The sequence below is a fragment of the Mytilus edulis genome, chromosome 4 (assembly GCF_963676685.1).
Source record: "Mytilus edulis chromosome 4, xbMytEdul2.2, whole genome shotgun sequence".
Classification (NCBI taxonomy): domain Eukaryota; kingdom Metazoa; phylum Mollusca; class Bivalvia; order Mytilida; family Mytilidae; genus Mytilus; species Mytilus edulis.
In genome coordinates, this window is record NC_092347.1 from 24,321,044 (window position 1) to 24,337,637 (window position 16,594).

At 33.3% G+C, this 16,594-nt stretch overlaps 2 protein-coding genes across 4 annotated transcripts; one reads left to right on the forward strand and one right to left on the reverse strand.

The window, feature by feature from the left end:
* Positions 1–360: 360 nt before the first annotated feature.
* On the reverse strand, positions 361–15,454 carry LOC139519274 (uncharacterized). Its single transcript, XM_071311242.1, has 3 exons — positions 15,344–15,454; positions 5,862–5,955; positions 361–4,540 (listed from the first exon to the last, which is right to left on the reverse strand). Exon 3 carries the CDS (start codon positions 4,523–4,525, stop codon positions 680–682), a length of 3,846 nt encoding a protein of 1,281 aa, XP_071167343.1. The 5' UTR covers positions 4,526–4,540; positions 5,862–5,955; positions 15,344–15,454; the 3' UTR covers positions 361–679.
* LOC139519275 (uncharacterized) lies at positions 6,863–16,055 on the forward strand. Of its 3 annotated transcripts, none has more exons than XM_071311244.1 (2): positions 6,863–6,948; positions 12,023–16,055. In XM_071311244.1, exon 2 carries the CDS (start codon positions 12,072–12,074, stop codon positions 13,881–13,883), a length of 1,812 nt encoding a protein of 603 aa, XP_071167345.1. In that variant the 5' UTR covers positions 6,863–6,948; positions 12,023–12,071; the 3' UTR covers positions 13,884–16,055. The 3 variants fall into 3 exon arrangements, with proteins under 3 accessions (XP_071167345.1, XP_071167346.1, XP_071167344.1); XM_071311245.1 differs by lacking the exon at positions 6,863–6,948 and adding an exon at positions 9,446–9,504; XM_071311243.1 differs by lacking the exon at positions 6,863–6,948 and adding an exon at positions 9,655–9,760.
* Positions 16,056–16,594: the final 539 nt, after the last annotated feature.

Here is a 16,594-nt window from a genome sequence, read left to right on the forward strand (position 1 = left end):
GGTTTTTTTTAGCGTTATTTTTTTCTACATTTCCCTTTTTCTGTATTTTTGCGTGTTATTCATTTCTTCATTTCCTTTCTTCTATATTTTTTCGTGTTAATTGTTTCTACATTTCATTCCTTCTGTATTTTTAAGTGTTATTTTTTTCTAAATTTCCTTCCTTGTGTTTTTTTTTTGTGTTATTTTTCTACATTTTATATTTTTAAGTGTTATTTTTTTCTACATTTCCTTTCTTCTGTATTTTTTGTAATATTTTTTTCTACATTTCCTTTCTTCTGTATTTTTTTGTGTTATTTTTTCTAAGTCTATCTACATGTAGTATGGATTTTTAAAGTCCACATTAAAATGAAATATCAGACGCATATCATGTAAATTTAATGAAAGCACAATGCTCTATACCAAGCCAACAGTACAAGCCTATGCAAAAGTTGTCACTAAAAACAGAAAAAAAAACTTCACGACCGAACAAAAACCTTTTTAAGACATGTACTATTTACTGTATACATGATATAAAGTTCTACATCAACCAAACGCTAAATGTAAACAAAAAGATAATTCTTTCAAATATTAAGGATGGCACTCATCACAAAAGGATTTATAAACCAAAGATAAGTTGAACAAAATGTTTTGTTTTAAATTGTACTGTCATTAAAACATTATAAAATACCACAAGTATAGATTAATTCACCACTTCTTCTCCAGGTAGTCTGCATCCATTTGTATAATATCCCCTCTTTCTACCATACGTTCTAGTAAAAGTTTCGAACTTTTCAAGTGAGTACCAAGATTTGTCATGTACCTTTGGTATATAACTCCTGTCACTCACGGCAGGGTTGTACATCTGCATTAAATCTTTAGGTAAAACGTCTGATAATGCTTCAGTCAATGTCATACCACTAGAAGGTTTTATATCCGGCTTCCTAAGTGTTGGGTCCATTATGCTTTTGATTTCTCCAACGGCAAGGAAATCCTTTTCAGAATGCAAGAGGTCCTCATTTGGTAATGTTGAGGTTAACAACCCCTCAAACGTCCTGCTTTTTCGTATCACCGGGTCATTTTTCAAACTCAAACAATAAAATCCTGATAACAGGCGGTCTACAGTTAGATGCTGAATCTTACCTTTGTTATTGAAGGTAACCAAGGCAGCATGTATTCCATCTGTATGCCACCTGACAAGAGTAGGATTTGATCCGTTGGTAAAACTTAAAGCCAACACATCTTTGGAGAAAGTAAATTTGTTGTCCAAAGATCTAGTTATTTGCACGACAACAGCACACATATGTTTCATACTGTTCTTTGGTCTCTTACCAATAATATGTTTAAAGTCTCTAGTAATGAGATCGTTTACATCCAATTCTAGTTTTTTTGCATTTGATTCCTGTGAACAGCTTAAGGCACATTTCTTGACAAAATTCATTTTCTGTCTCTCTAATTGGTGTTTTTTCATTGATATTTTGTTTATGTTTTTAGATGGGGATACCTGTTTTTGTGATTTTGTTGGCGTCGGCGCCAGTTTAGGCAGAATTTCTGCTTTTGTAGGTTTTCCTAAAGTGACAGCTTTAGATGCAGGAAACAGAACAACTCTCTCTCCACAGCGCACAGCATAAACAGGTATTGAAGTAGGTTTTGGAGATGTTATCGAATTATGTGCCTTTAGTAGTGTTTCTGAAATAATATCTGTTTCGAATTCTTGCACAGTAAGTGGTATTTTCTGACTGTTTTCTTCATTCTGGTTAGTATACGTTTCCGACTCGATTCCTTTACTTTTAGAGGCTTCTCTTTCTAATCTTGTATAAGCGTGGTCATCAAATTTATATTCATAGTTGCGCTCAATTGAAATGGTTCGTCCATCTGGTATTTCAGTCTTCTTCATTGATCCTTCTTTGTTTGGTTCAACAATAGGTTTCTTGTCTGTCTGATTTATTTCATGTTCATTGTATGTGTGTAATTTGTTTTTTTCGTTTCCATTCTGTAAATCTTCGTTTGAATCCAGGCGTTCAGATTTAATTTCATTTGTACTTACAAATACCGGTTTTGAGTCGTTGAGTAATACGTTTGGTTTTACATCGTCTATCTTGCCATATTTTTCACCTTCCGGTTTCATGTTACTTTCCTCCATTGGATCAACAGGTTCCTGTTTAATTTGAGTGACACTGAGTAATCCCTCATTATTAGTCTGATATGTGGTACTGGTTAGCTCCATTTTCGACAACCTTCTGCTATCATGTTCATTCTTTTGTTGAAACCCGCTATGAGGCAACGCACTGTTTGGTTTAGATTGGTCATCTGCAAAATAATTACCGTTCAATTCTTGCTGATTTGAACTTTGGTGAGGCCTTTGTGAAGAATTTTCTGATCTACCTTTAAGTTCTTCTGCAGAAAGTGGTTTGTTAAGTCTCATTTGGAGTTTATTAATTTTGCATTTTACCTGAACGTTATCAAAGTTAGAGGTTTTTTCAAAATTCTTCTTTCTCTTATCATCAATTTTATGTAAATCATTGAAGATCGTTCCCTCTCTAAGTCTCCTGTCGTTCTCATTTCTTTCGACCTGTTGTTGCATACTAAAAGTCTGCACAATGCGTGGTTTTGTTATATCTTGTATGGACAGACTACCTGTACTTTTAGAGGAGGACTTTGTATGCGTCATCAGTCTACCTTTCAAGTTAGATAAGAATAGACCAGTAGGGGTTATTTGTTTGACACTAAATTTTCTCTCTTTGTTCGGAATAATCATTTGAAAATCTGCCTCTGTCTGTTCCGGTTTTGTTGCAACATCAGGTGATTTCGGTAACTCTGGATTCATCATATTCAGTTCCTGCATTATATCATCTAGACCACCTTTACTTCGTAAAAAGATAGGCCTCTCGTCAGCATCTACGTATTGATAATCTTCCTTCGAATGCGTAAGTTTGAGAATCGGGGATGCTTTAGGAGCAGTGTTTATTTGGACAGACGGACTAACATTAACTGATGATATCTGTAATCCGGAAGACCCCTGGACTTCACTGTCAGACACTGTACCTTGTTTTGATTTGATTCCAGGCGAAAAGTTCTTAAAACACTTTGTTTCATTCAGATATTTCTCGGGAAGTTTTAAAATCAATCTGCTACCAAATTCTTTGGTCAGCTTACTGCTAAATGAAGGTTCTAGAAAATCTGAAATGTTGGTACTGATGATACTATCCTTTCGTACTATATATTTTGTCCCAGATTTTGACCTCAACCTCGAGCTATACTGCGGTTTTGACATAGTCGGTTTAATTGCTGTGGATACTGTGGATGACAAAGCAAACTTGTTAACCGTCATTGGGATATTTGTTGGTGTCTTTACTTGTGAAGTTAACGATGTGTCTATACTTTTAGCTAAGGACAAATTTGGTGGTGTTGGATTTTTGTCAGTATCTGAAGCATCTTTAAGTATAATTGGCAATGTTGAATTAAAAACAGGACGATTTATTGGTGAAACGACATGTTTGTTTAACGTTTCATCTAACAAAGCACGTGTTGCAGTAGTGATTTTGAAGTGTTCGTGTGGTTTTGGTCTTATCTCTACAAGAGAGCTACTAGTATCTTTAAGTTTAAGTGGCTTTTTTGATGCTCTTTTCGCTCGGGATAAAATATTTGGCACTTTTTTCTCTTTTTTCAGTTTTGTTTCTTTTTCAAGAATGACTTTATGTTTATTTGAAATGTTTTCACTGGTTGATGATATAGGAAACGTATCGCTGTTGATTGTGGTAGAAGTAACAGGGTTGATAATTTCATTTTGAACTTCTGAATTAACATGATTTCGCAGAGACTCTTTGGGACTATGTGGACTTACATGACAGGTAAATTCACGTGTATCAATTGAAGTAATCTGACAATCTTGTGAATTTACAGGACTCTGTATGTTTATGGAGTCGGTTATTGTAGTTACGTCTATAAAATCACATTCATCAGAATCAGCATGACTGTGCGGTGTAACGGGGTCGGTAATTCCTGTCTGAATAGATGAGTTAAGACATGACTGAGAATCATCTGGACTTCTTGTGCTTTTAGATTTCATGATATATATTGGTGTTTTGTAGAGTTTTGGTTTATCACTGTCTATACAGTCCTTTTGTTCCCCTTTATTTGCATTGTTGTTACCACAACCAGACGTCATGTAAAGATGGCTTGGAGTCTTTTCACGAGTAAAACAACAGTCTACATCTGTATCACTATCAATAGAGGACCTGTCTTCTGAATAGGTCCTATAAATATCATCATCAACATCATAAGACTCATCTATTCTCATTATTTTTCTTTTTGGTGCTTCATTTTTCCTTCTACGTTTGCGACTTCCTTGTGTAATGTTATCAGACAAAGGAGTTTGGCTCTCTTCTATATTTTGATTAGCTGATGTATTTTCACATTTTGTAGAATTATTTGCATCATTATCTGAGAGAACAGTTAATGTATCCTGTGAAAATATTTTGTCATCAAGCTTTGTCAAAACTACAGATGCTTCTTTAAGTTGATACTGATTATGGCATTTGGAATCCATACCTTTATCTATTATCTAAAAATAGAATGTTAATATAAATTACTATATATGTTAGAGATGATGTTTAACATTGCTTCATACAACATGATGCAAAGGCAAAGGGAACTATAAAAAGGATTAACCTGGTATACGATGAAGCGAAATTCAAAATTTCGAAAATACCAAAACCTGAATACATATAAACATGTTGCAGGTACCTAAAATATAATTTATGTAACTGTTATCGTCTGACAATTTCAGTCTTTAGGTTGGACTATGTATATACATATATTTTCACAAGCCACGTCTCTTTTAGGGATATTCATAGATATATAAAAAAAAAAAAAAAGAAGATGTGGTATGATTGCCAATGAGACAACTGTCACAAGGGACCAAAATGACAAAGACATTAACAACTATAGGTCACCGTACGGCCTTCAACAATGAGTAAAGCCCATACTGCATAGTCAGCTATAAAAGGCCCCGATATGACAATGTAAATCAATTCAAACGAGAAAACTAACGGCCTTATTTATATAAAAAAAAATGAACGAAAAACAAATATGTAACACATAAACAAACGACAACCACTGAATTACAGGCTCCTGACTTGGGACAGGCACATACATGAATAATGTGGCGGAGTTGAACATAATTCTTAGGAGGTCCAAAAGTGGAGGTAGGGGTAGTATAGCATTTTAGTAGAAGCTTAAACTCTTAGAAGTTCTGGGCATATAAATGTTGAAATTATCTTGAGTCAATCAGACCTTTGAATAAAACAGTAGTGCATATCAACTTTCCGGTCTGGGATATACTTTTTCACGAAACCTCATATAGTAAAAGTCCCACAGTTTTAGCCGCAAAGGAATTGTATTTTCTTTATTTACAGAATAGCAACCTTAATATATTGTAGGTAGATCTTGACCGTTATTCTGGAAACGTTTTTTTCGGGATATATGATTACATGTCTTTTATCCCTTTGTTCTATTTTCAGCCATGACAATAATATTGTATATTTATGTTTATGTAGTTAATATATTGTATTATACATGCATGTCTTCTCTGTACCTACGTGCTTGGTGATGAGAATAAAGATATATATATATATATATTTATATACAGCAACGCCTTTGAGCAACATAATCAACACATATTTTTCACTATATTTTTTTTTCAATAGCATACATTTTTAACTATGAAGAGAACATTCTATCGTTTTGAGTCCCGACTTACAAATCACTAGATCAGAGTATGTCTACCACTAATATTGTATTTCCATGATTCGCAGAAAACACAATCTGTTTAATCTAGCTGTTTTTCTTCTTTTTTAACAGCATATTTTACAGCGGGAACTTACTTTGATTTCTGTTCAACTTTTGTCATGGTAATATGTGCAAAGCTCTTTCTATCAAGTATGTGGTAATCTGACTGTTGTTATATTTCTATGTGCCCTGCAAGAAAGAAAAAAGTCGTAAGGAAGCACACATCCAATTATACAACTTGACATTTATATACTTATAATCTTACGTGACTCCGCCATTCTGTACGTGACATTTATATACTTATAATCTTACGCGACTCCGCCATTATACAACTTGACATTTATATACTTATAATCTTACGTGACTCCGCCATTCTGTACGCATATTATGTGCTGTTAACCTTAGAAACGATTGCTTCGAGGGGCACACTTTTGGATTTTTTATAAAAATCTTCAAAAAGAGTCGAAATTGAAACAAATATTCGCAGTTTACCTTCAGACAGTAGATTATAGCGGAAAATCGTATAGTAATAGTTGTCCTATAACAAGATCTCCTTGTGATTTGGTTTTACGAGAAGATTTTCAATGAATGATGTAAAAGCTTACGAAATTTGCTCTCAAGGAAAAATCTCAAGCGATTAAAACTAGTGAATACAAAAGATAAACGTATCATATCAAACCAATAAAAAATCAACGAAAGTCTCTATCTCCAAATGTAATAGTAGGGTCTATATATTATAATGAAAGGAGACAGAGAAACCATTTTAAATACATCGTGTCAAGTTTTTTCGAGTGAAATATTCATGTTTACATTAAAAAATTCATAAAAACTAATGTTATACTTGGTACTTCCATGTATGAATTATGATACTATATATTTCCACCCTTTAATCAAACAATTTAAAAGCTAAGAGACACGGAAATATTTTTGTGGTCGCGTAATTTTTTCTATCCGATGTTACCATGCATAACGACAAGAAGGACCGTAAGATTATAAAAGATATAAATCTTTATCACCTGTTTCTTTTATTCCAAGAAACGAGTTATTACGGACAATGAAACTGAAAGCTGACTAATCACTGAATCAGATTGCACATAAGAAAGACAAAATTAAGAGTTCATATTACATTACAACAAAGACAAAGTTAGGTTCAATAGCGAAAGCCGATATAGAATCGTTGAGGTAAATAACTAGTTATGTCATAAGTTGTTTTATGTGATTTAAACTTTATAACTGTATATTTTTAATCAATGGTATATTTTGAATATTTTTTTTCAAAATAAATGTACAAAATTTACTAATTGTAACGATTGAGAACATACTAGTAATAATTATTCCAAGAATTCGATGCTCGAGAAACAATCAACGTCGGCCGACCGACACATTTAAAAAGAGATAGAAGACATTGACTCTAATGATCTCTAATATATATGGAAAATAAAATGCGAAAACGTCTTGACAGCATGTATATTGTTGTAATGAAGTCTTTCAATGGTTAAATTATTGTTTTTATCCTGCAATCAGCTAACTATTGTACAAATAACAGTTACACTAATATTTTTTTTGACGCTTCCATGTTGAGCTGGTTAATGTCAGGATAAAAACAACATACTCAAATTAGTACAATGAACAGAAGTACAGTTTACCTATGTTCAAATCTCATAATTCAAGTAAAAAGACAATTCAGGTATAAATGTTCCATACCGTATGAGATTTTGGACCGTACGTGTACGGTCCTGACCGTATGCGTACTTTTTCAAAATACTCATACGCGTACGGTCCAAATACTCATAAGGTCTGGAACATATACACACCAAACTGAGGGATTGACATGCCAGTCAAGTCTCCTGCTTAATATGCATCTCGAGCCAATCCACACTCTAGCTATCAAAACGTCACGGTCCGGATTAGGACTCATGCGGTAAATGTCAAAATGCACAATTGTCACGTATATAAATTGAGATATGTGAACGCAATACGATGGGAGAGAGAGTACTTAGTATGTTACAACTGAGAAATTGGTAATGTGAAGCAAACTTTCTATCTTTGGAAGCATCGTCCATATCAAATTACTGGGATATATGTATTATGTAGGAAGTCCATTTAGAAATTCCCAACATATAATTTGAATTCAATATCACGAATTTAAATCGTAATCACGAGATGTAGAATTGAGTATCACATTAAATACGTTGTCACGAAATTATAGAATTCGTTAATCATTGTAATATCCCCGGCATTCAAATATTCGACCTAAAGCATTCCTGCTAAAGTTCAAATAAGAAAAGCGCTTCGGTCGCATGAAATTAATAATGTGTTGTTTTATTTTATTATGAAATTCGTTACTACGATTTTAATCCTTTATCACAAAAAAATTGCTATAACTACGAATTACAAAAAAAAAATACGAAAATTCGATATTTACAATATATATTTGGGAGGTCCTAAACGGGCTTCCAGAACCGTATATATACATAAGTGGCAAGTAATCACTGAAATATGTATTATTGATTGACATCATTTATAATATCTGAAAGTGTTTAAGAACTTTGCAAGATGGTTGTTTTTTGTTGACGGTTGTGTATGAACTCTGCTTTATATAAGGACAAACACAAGTCGTCGGTAAGGTATATTTATATAAGGACAAACACAAGTCGTCGGTTAGGTATATTTGAGTGTCCAAACTAGTAATTTTATAAATAACATAACAGAATAAAAAAACGTTTTATTGCTTTCAATATGGCATTGGTTTCCCTCATTGTTGAAGGCCTTATGGTGACCTATAGCAGCCCTCTTTTATTTCATTTTATCTCTGATGAATTCTTTTCTCTGTGGTATATCATACAACATCTTTTGTTTTTGTTTAGCAGCAATTTTTAAAAGAAAAATAACAAATTCAGATTGATACAAAACATTTCACAAAATATTTCACATAAGTAGAGGCTTTTTTCAAAACACAAACTTGTTATAAGTTATAGAAGAAAAATGGCAACTCTGAGTTAACTCGGATAGTTCTACAGCCTTTAAGCAGCGATGGCTATATAAAACGACATGTCCGACATAGTCCAAACGCCAGTGTCATACAATAAGATAGAAGAAGAATGTGTCTGCATGATGTGATTCTTAAAAGCATTGTGTACGAGTTTCATAAAGTATGGATAAGACACACTTTAAAAAAAAGTAAGTGTGTGAAAACGAAAAAATTGCAATTGTCGAAGTTATAAAACTCTAAAAGAGTGAGTGACTCACTGCCCAAATTTTTCCAAAATCTGTCGGCTAGTTTTGGTTCTTAGCAATGTGTATTGGTTTCATAAAAATTGATGAAGGAAACTTTTAAAAGTTACAATGTGGAAACGAAAATGGGATAAATGGACGGATGGTCAATTGACTAGGTAACACGTAATGTCCTTGTTGCCTACGGTGGGACCTTCAAATGAAAATAGCCTTCCACGAATAATGACAATTCTGCACGCCTATACTTTTGACAAAAAGGAAAACACAACGTTGTATTATATTTCAATGATCTTCAATGTGAACTATAAATACATTTGCGTGTCAAGTTGTTTCAAATTTCAGAAATTGTATAAAAAGGAAGGTGTTTAACCTAATTTACATAATATATCAATATAATTATGTACCATGAATTTTTACAAAAGAACAAATAAAAATATACAAATGTACACATCACTACAGAGAAAGAACACAAAGTTACAAGGAATACATCCTCATTGATATAAGGTATGCCAATTAATTGTGTAATATCAAATGTGAACTTATAATGCAAACAAAAACTAGCAGCAGCATATATATCATTTGTGTTTAAAAAAAGAGAATGGAATGTTTAAATTGTTGTTGAGAACTGACAAGTTTTATCACACAAATCTATGAAGAACGTTTAACGTAACAGGTGTAAGCATGGTTCCATCGGGTATATCGAATTTGGCTGAAGAATGTATAAAAGAATACAGACGGAAACTTGTACAATGTATAAAAGGTAAAATCACAAAAATACTGAACTATTCAAAACGGAAAACCCCTAATCAAATGGCAAAACCAAACATATCAAACGTAAGGATAACAACTGTCATATTCCTGACTTAGCACAGACATTATCTTTATAATATGTGGATGGTTTTAAAGCTAGCTAAACCTGACATTTTCTTTATAATATGTAGATAGTTTTATAGCTAGCTAAACCTCTCACTTGTATGACAGTAACATCAAAGTCCATCAAGTTATATTGACAACGATGCGTGAACAAAACAAACAAACATAATAGGTAAAAATGTCAAAAATATAAGACTGTGTCAGTCCACGTGGATCGTGACTACTCGGCCTTTCTGGTTGTACGAATAAATAACTGCATATCGAGAATGGCCGAATCGTTAAGATTGGTGGATTCAGTTTGCCCATAAAAAAATCTAAATGACGTAATATAGTAAAAGAGTTTGACTGGTAATGGAAATGATATATGAGTCCTCTGTTCTGAATGGAGATACTTCTAAACACTTAAACATCTAAAATAATTATAGGATCACCGACTTCGGTTTTGGGGTTATACATTCATTTGTAACAGTCAAAATTACGGTATTTTGAGGGAACGAGATAACTATCTTGTGGGAACGACATAACTATCTTGTGGGAACGACATAGCATCTTGAGGGAACGACATAGTATCTTGAGGGAACAACATATTTTTTTTTCTTTTATGACCGCATTCTGCCACCGTACAAAATAGTGATCTTAGTAAAAAGTGAGAAAAAAAAACCCACCTTATTCGACATAAACCTCGGTAACTTTACTTCCAGTCATTTCATCTACTATCACGGTAACATATTATTACCAATAAAGGAAGAGACCGAGTTCACGGAGCCGCTACATCGCTTATGAAACAATTCAAAGTCGGACGCATTTGTTATATGTCGTATAAATTATTCTTTGAAACAATAGTTTTTTCTATAGAAAACTGACGCAATTTGTTTTAAAAAATAACCCAATTCGGAGACCGTTATCGATACGTGTCTTATACGTTTTCGCGCATACTCTGACAGTTGACGTACTGCACTCGAAATTTAAAGACTCTTTGTTTTAACCTGTCACCACCTACAATTACCCCTCGTTTGACATATTTTGGGACCGGTTACTGTCTACAATTAACTTTCGTCAAACCTTCTTTGGGACAAGCACCATCTACAAATTACAATTAACCCGCGTTTATCAAACTTTGGGACTGGGCACCGTCTACAATTAACCCTTGTCTAACCTTCTTTGGGACATGGCAACGCTTACAATAAAACTTCGTCTGACCTTACCCTTTTTGGGACCTGTCACCGTCAACAATTAACCCTCGTCTAGCTTTTGGGTCTACAATTAACCCTAGTCTAACCTTCTTTGGAAACGGGCACCATCTACAATTATCATCGTCTAACCTTTCAACATTGCCGATTAACATATATTAATAACCCGGTATAGTAAGAATAAGAAAACTTTATTTTGATTCGGCGTTAGTTTAAATATACAACACAAGCTCTAAGAAGCTTTTGACCGACCCGGTATATATAAACAAATAAATCATGATAGCATGTGTAATATATAACAAGGACGATTTTTGTTTGATTTCGTTTCGACTCGCAAAAATCAATTGTGTACATGCTACACTTGTAAAACGATTTTGGGGTTCGTGTTGCTTATTCTTTAGTTTTCTATGTTGTGTCATGTGTTCTATTGTTTGTCTTTTTCATTTTTAGCCAGGCGTTGTCAGTTTATTTTTGATTTATGAGTTTGACTGTCCGTCTGGTATCTTTCGTCCCTCTCTCTTGTACATTTTTTTATACCATCCATTGATATGAGTTAACAAAGTCGATCTCCTGTCCGACATAGTATCATTTGTAAAATAATAAATCCGCAAACATCTCTTACTTAGGGCAAATCAAAGGTTGCTGCAATGCATGCATATAGATCAGAATGAGGTCAATTTATCATCTTTGCATGAAAAAAAATCGGCTGAATGGTTGCCGGACCATATTTTGACGAAACGGAACCAAATTAGAAGCTTATAAGGAATAATCCATTCTTTGTAAATGTTTGAAGCCAATACTTTGATTATTTCAACTTTTATTGTCAAATCACAGCAATGCCCCTTAAAGTATTATAGATATATGAATTTTCACAATTAAATACAATAAGCATGATAAGAGCTTGAATGTTTATCGCATTCATATAAAACACCACAAGTTATGTTAATTTCAAATTTCAGATATTTGACATCAATGGAATAATAACAGAATAATACAAAGAAACAAGAAATGTTTGTTCTTTTATATCAGCGAATACCTTTCGGGGTGAACATTGTTTTTGGACCTTTAGTTTCATATTTGGCTATTCTGATGAACATAGTTGTCTGTTGGACACTTACTTCGAAAAAACTTATGTCAACATCGACAGTACTCATGCAGGGATTAGCACTTGCCGATGGTCGCACTGCATTTTTTCTTTATGGCATTGAACCTATTTTCTCGCCATTTTACAGATATGTTACAAGCAAAGTTGTCGATTTACCACCCCCTTACTGTATCATACACTACTGGACCACACCAATGGCTGATAGTTTTCATTTGACGTCTGTACTGCTAACCACGTGTCTAGGTTTACAGAAAATGATAGCCATTGCGTTTCCAATATGGACTCGTTCAAACATGTCGCCAAAGAGATCTGCAATAGTATGCTGCGTATGTTTCCTTTTTTCACTCTCAATACATCTCCCTCGAGCATTATTGGTTCAGTTCGGTGAAGCACAAAATGATATATGTAAAGTGCTCAAGCCAACAACAGAATTAGAAAGTTACGCTCTGACAACTTACCCACTCATATACACTGTGTTGTTGGCATTAGCAGTGGCAGCCATGTTAACTTCTACTATCTATATAACGTATAAACTGTGTAAGCGGAAACAACTGAGAGGAAAGAATACATTTTCAAAATACGAAAGAAATTCCTGTATTCTGATCCTTTGTGTACTTGTGGTGTTCGTTGTGTCAGAATGTCCACGGCTTTACATCAATGGAACAGTGTCTAATGCATACTGGGGAAGAACAGATAAAACGTCATACATTAGGAAAACAGTTCGGACAGATATAGAAAGAGATGCACACGATTGTCTGGAACGAATGACAACAAGGATAACGATGGATATTGTAACCGGATGTACTAGTCGGAGCGGTTCTAAAAAAGATGAAGAACTAAAAAAAGAACGAGTAGCTGAACTTCTAGAAAATATACTAGCATTTTCATCAACACACAAACACACAACTCCGTTTGACCCAAACGTGTACATGACTAGAAAAATATCCATTAAACAGCGATATGACAACATTTTAAATTCAACGCTAATAAACCCAAGTTTTTACAAAGGTACAAGTCAAGAACTGATGACCGAAATTGTAGTATCAACGTATTGCTCCATGATCGGTAATGCAGATGATCGAATCGAACTTGCAGCTTTCAATAAAAGTTGTACGAAGGAATCTGAATTGAATATGGGCTTGTCAATATTTAAATTTATGAGATATGACATCGATAAAGTATTTGCAAGCAGAGCCCGCAATTCTGTCGTTTATGGTTATAGTGAACTGATAAATCAAGTTATTTCAAATCTTACCGATAACATGACAATTAAGACCCTTACTGAAGATGATGTCGCTAGTGTTTGGACACTTTGCATGGACTCAACTATTATCCATTTTTCAGATTACACCGATTGTTCTATTGGGTTGTATAACTCATTACTTGACCATCTACTGTTATTAATACTGGCCTCCTCACCGTACACAGAACAAATGAATTATATGATTAATACAGTCATAGACTACAAAGATGCCGATTTGAAAGATCTGAAACTATTCATTGAAATTATAAAGCTTTTCACTGTGATTGCATGTGCCTCTAATTTTATTATTTACATTGCAATGAGTGCAAAACTCAGAAATGAAATGCGTTTAATGATTTTGCCGTGTGTTTATTGCAAACAATATAAGTGCATTTCTGAAAATTCATCTGAAAAAGAACAACGAGAACAACATTCCACAGTCCATTCCACAGTCCATGATTCAACACTTTAAGTCACATAGAGAATATGCTGATACTGTTGTCGTTACAGTAGCTGTAGACCAGTATTCCGTACACTTATATTCAACTTTCTTATTTTTTAACACACAATAGAGAAATTGTTAATTGACTGCTATTTCACATCCGGCTGTTTTATTTGACATTTGACTTTTTTTTTGTGTCTATATTTGACAAAAAGATGTTGTAAAAGTTGCTTTTGACATTCATTTTGTTTTCATTTTATTATTTGGAAGACAAATACATGCATGCAAACCAATATTCCGGTCTTGTTTGACATTTTGATAATTTGATAATTTTACGTTGACCTTTATCTTTTGTAACATTATAACTAATTTGACAATCAAATTCATTGAAAAACCGTAAGCAATGATTTTCTTATTTAGTTTCAAGGCTAATAAGCAATAATTCCTTGGTTGACATTAAACCTCTACTTTTCTCTATAGTATAATAGAAAGACGAATAAACAATATTGTGCGAATTGTTGGACTTTCTCAGTTTCTATGTAAGATTAATGTACGAACTATATAAATCGGCCCCATTTGCGTACACTATTTTCAATTTCTGATATATTTTCAATCGGAGACAAATCACATGTGCAGGTAAAAAAAAAACACTGCCCTGCTAATGCAATCTTATAAAAAGATCTTGTTCGTACTTTAAAAAATGTGACTTTGTGTAATTACATATTTTGCAACCCATTTAACAAATTGTGATGCAATTTCGAAATCAAAATTATTGTAAAAAATAAACTATCATCATTCCATAAATTTTATTAACCAGGGACTTTTAATAGATTGCCAAACCCGAAAGTTATTTCCTGGCTAGAAAAAGGTTGAAGTCGGCAATAAAATTAAAAAATGAATAATTCACTAGATATCGAGTTTTGCATACCATATAGTAACTGTCGTTTATGCTAGCTTAGTCTTTTCACGTTGGTTTTTGTTCACCTTATCCATGAATGGATGATTAAATGTTTTTTTTTCTGCCAAATATTAGGCCATGGATACTACGGACCTTTGTTTTTAAGTTCTGTTCATCCAAATTTTCAAATTCAATACCTATTTAAATGTTATCTCTTAAAATATATATATAAGGTTTTGAGGCAACTGCATAAACACCTAGTTTTTTTTAACTAGTTTACAAAAGAGAGTCACCACTGTAGTTTCATAGCGCATATCGCCTATCGGGCAAAGTACAATGCAGGGCTATGCGATCGCTAAAAAAGAATACAGACTTAAACATTTTTTTATCGGAAACATGGTTTCCCAACTTGGCAGAGAAATAGGATGTCTTAACAATGGGTTGCCAGATTGGACAATTAGACACTTCCCATTAATGATTTTTTTTAATGTAAGTTGAATTTTAACCTATCTGTGACTCTCTATTCCTAAAAAGTGTATTCATTGCAACAGGGTAGCAGTTTTAAATTAACCAAAAGTATCAATTAACTAACCTGAGCGAGACATCTATATTATGAAGACACACATCATGGTACCGTTAACATGCCGTTTACTTTTTTTGACCTTTGAATCTAATTTTAAGACGTCATAATTTTTATGTGACGTCAAGACAATATATAGCGTCGTTCATATTCCCGCAATATGAAATAATACCTCATATGATCGTTGATGATTGGTTATTTGTTGATTGTTAAATGTCCAGTTGCAAGTACATATGTATGTATGCACATTGGTGACGAGTAAACGATCAAAGATACCGTCTTAGGAATAAACCATGACCTTTTTTGTTTTTGTTTGAAAACTGTTAGTCTAAATAACGTAAATAATAGCTGTATATTTTTTTTTAGAATACCATGAACACTTATTGTACTTGCCAAGTCTAGAAATCAGTAATTTGAAAAAAATCTTACACTTTTTACTATTTACACAAACAGAATTTTATTTGGAAATCAATCTAGTCTAAATACGATTTGGTTGTTGAACAAAACACTAGATCTATCATTTCAAGAAATATCTATTCATGATTGTTGCATGTTTTGTGGTAATTTATCTATTGTATATTATTATTCTCTACTTGTATATCAATATATATATATATATTTACTGTCATCCTGAATTTTGAATTTTTGAATTACTTGAATAGTATTATGTAAAGTTGTTGCTTTTATCCAATCGTAATTTAGGCAATAAAATATAAACTAGCAACTTATTTTAGACATGAACAAAGTACTGTTTGAAGGCAAGGTATAGTCCACTCAAACGAGGCTTGTAAAATTGAGGTTTGTAAAATGCATGAGAAAGTCCGGTAAATTCAAACTTAAGTGCTAAAAAATATTTAAGGATAAAGCAATCTATCAGAACAAAAATCTACTGTCATTCATGTTTTTCACCGCAGATTTCGATAAAAGCCCACAGAATACATGATTGTGAGGAAATTGCACCTTATTGTAGAAATGAACGATTATTTCTCGGAAAATGTAAAGCCTACTGGGCTAAAAAACTCAAAACACAAGGCACATACATAATGTGGCGGGGTTATTTGAAATATTTTAAAATACATGGATGTGCTGCATAAAATTGCCCATTGTAGTGAGCATGGAATGAATCCAGACCGTTTGTAGTACGCCTGAATTATACTGTTGTTAGTGAGACACATGACTACGAGTGCCAATGAGACAACTCTCCATCCAAATAACAATTTATAAAAGTAAACCATTATAGGTCAATGTACGGCCTTCAACACG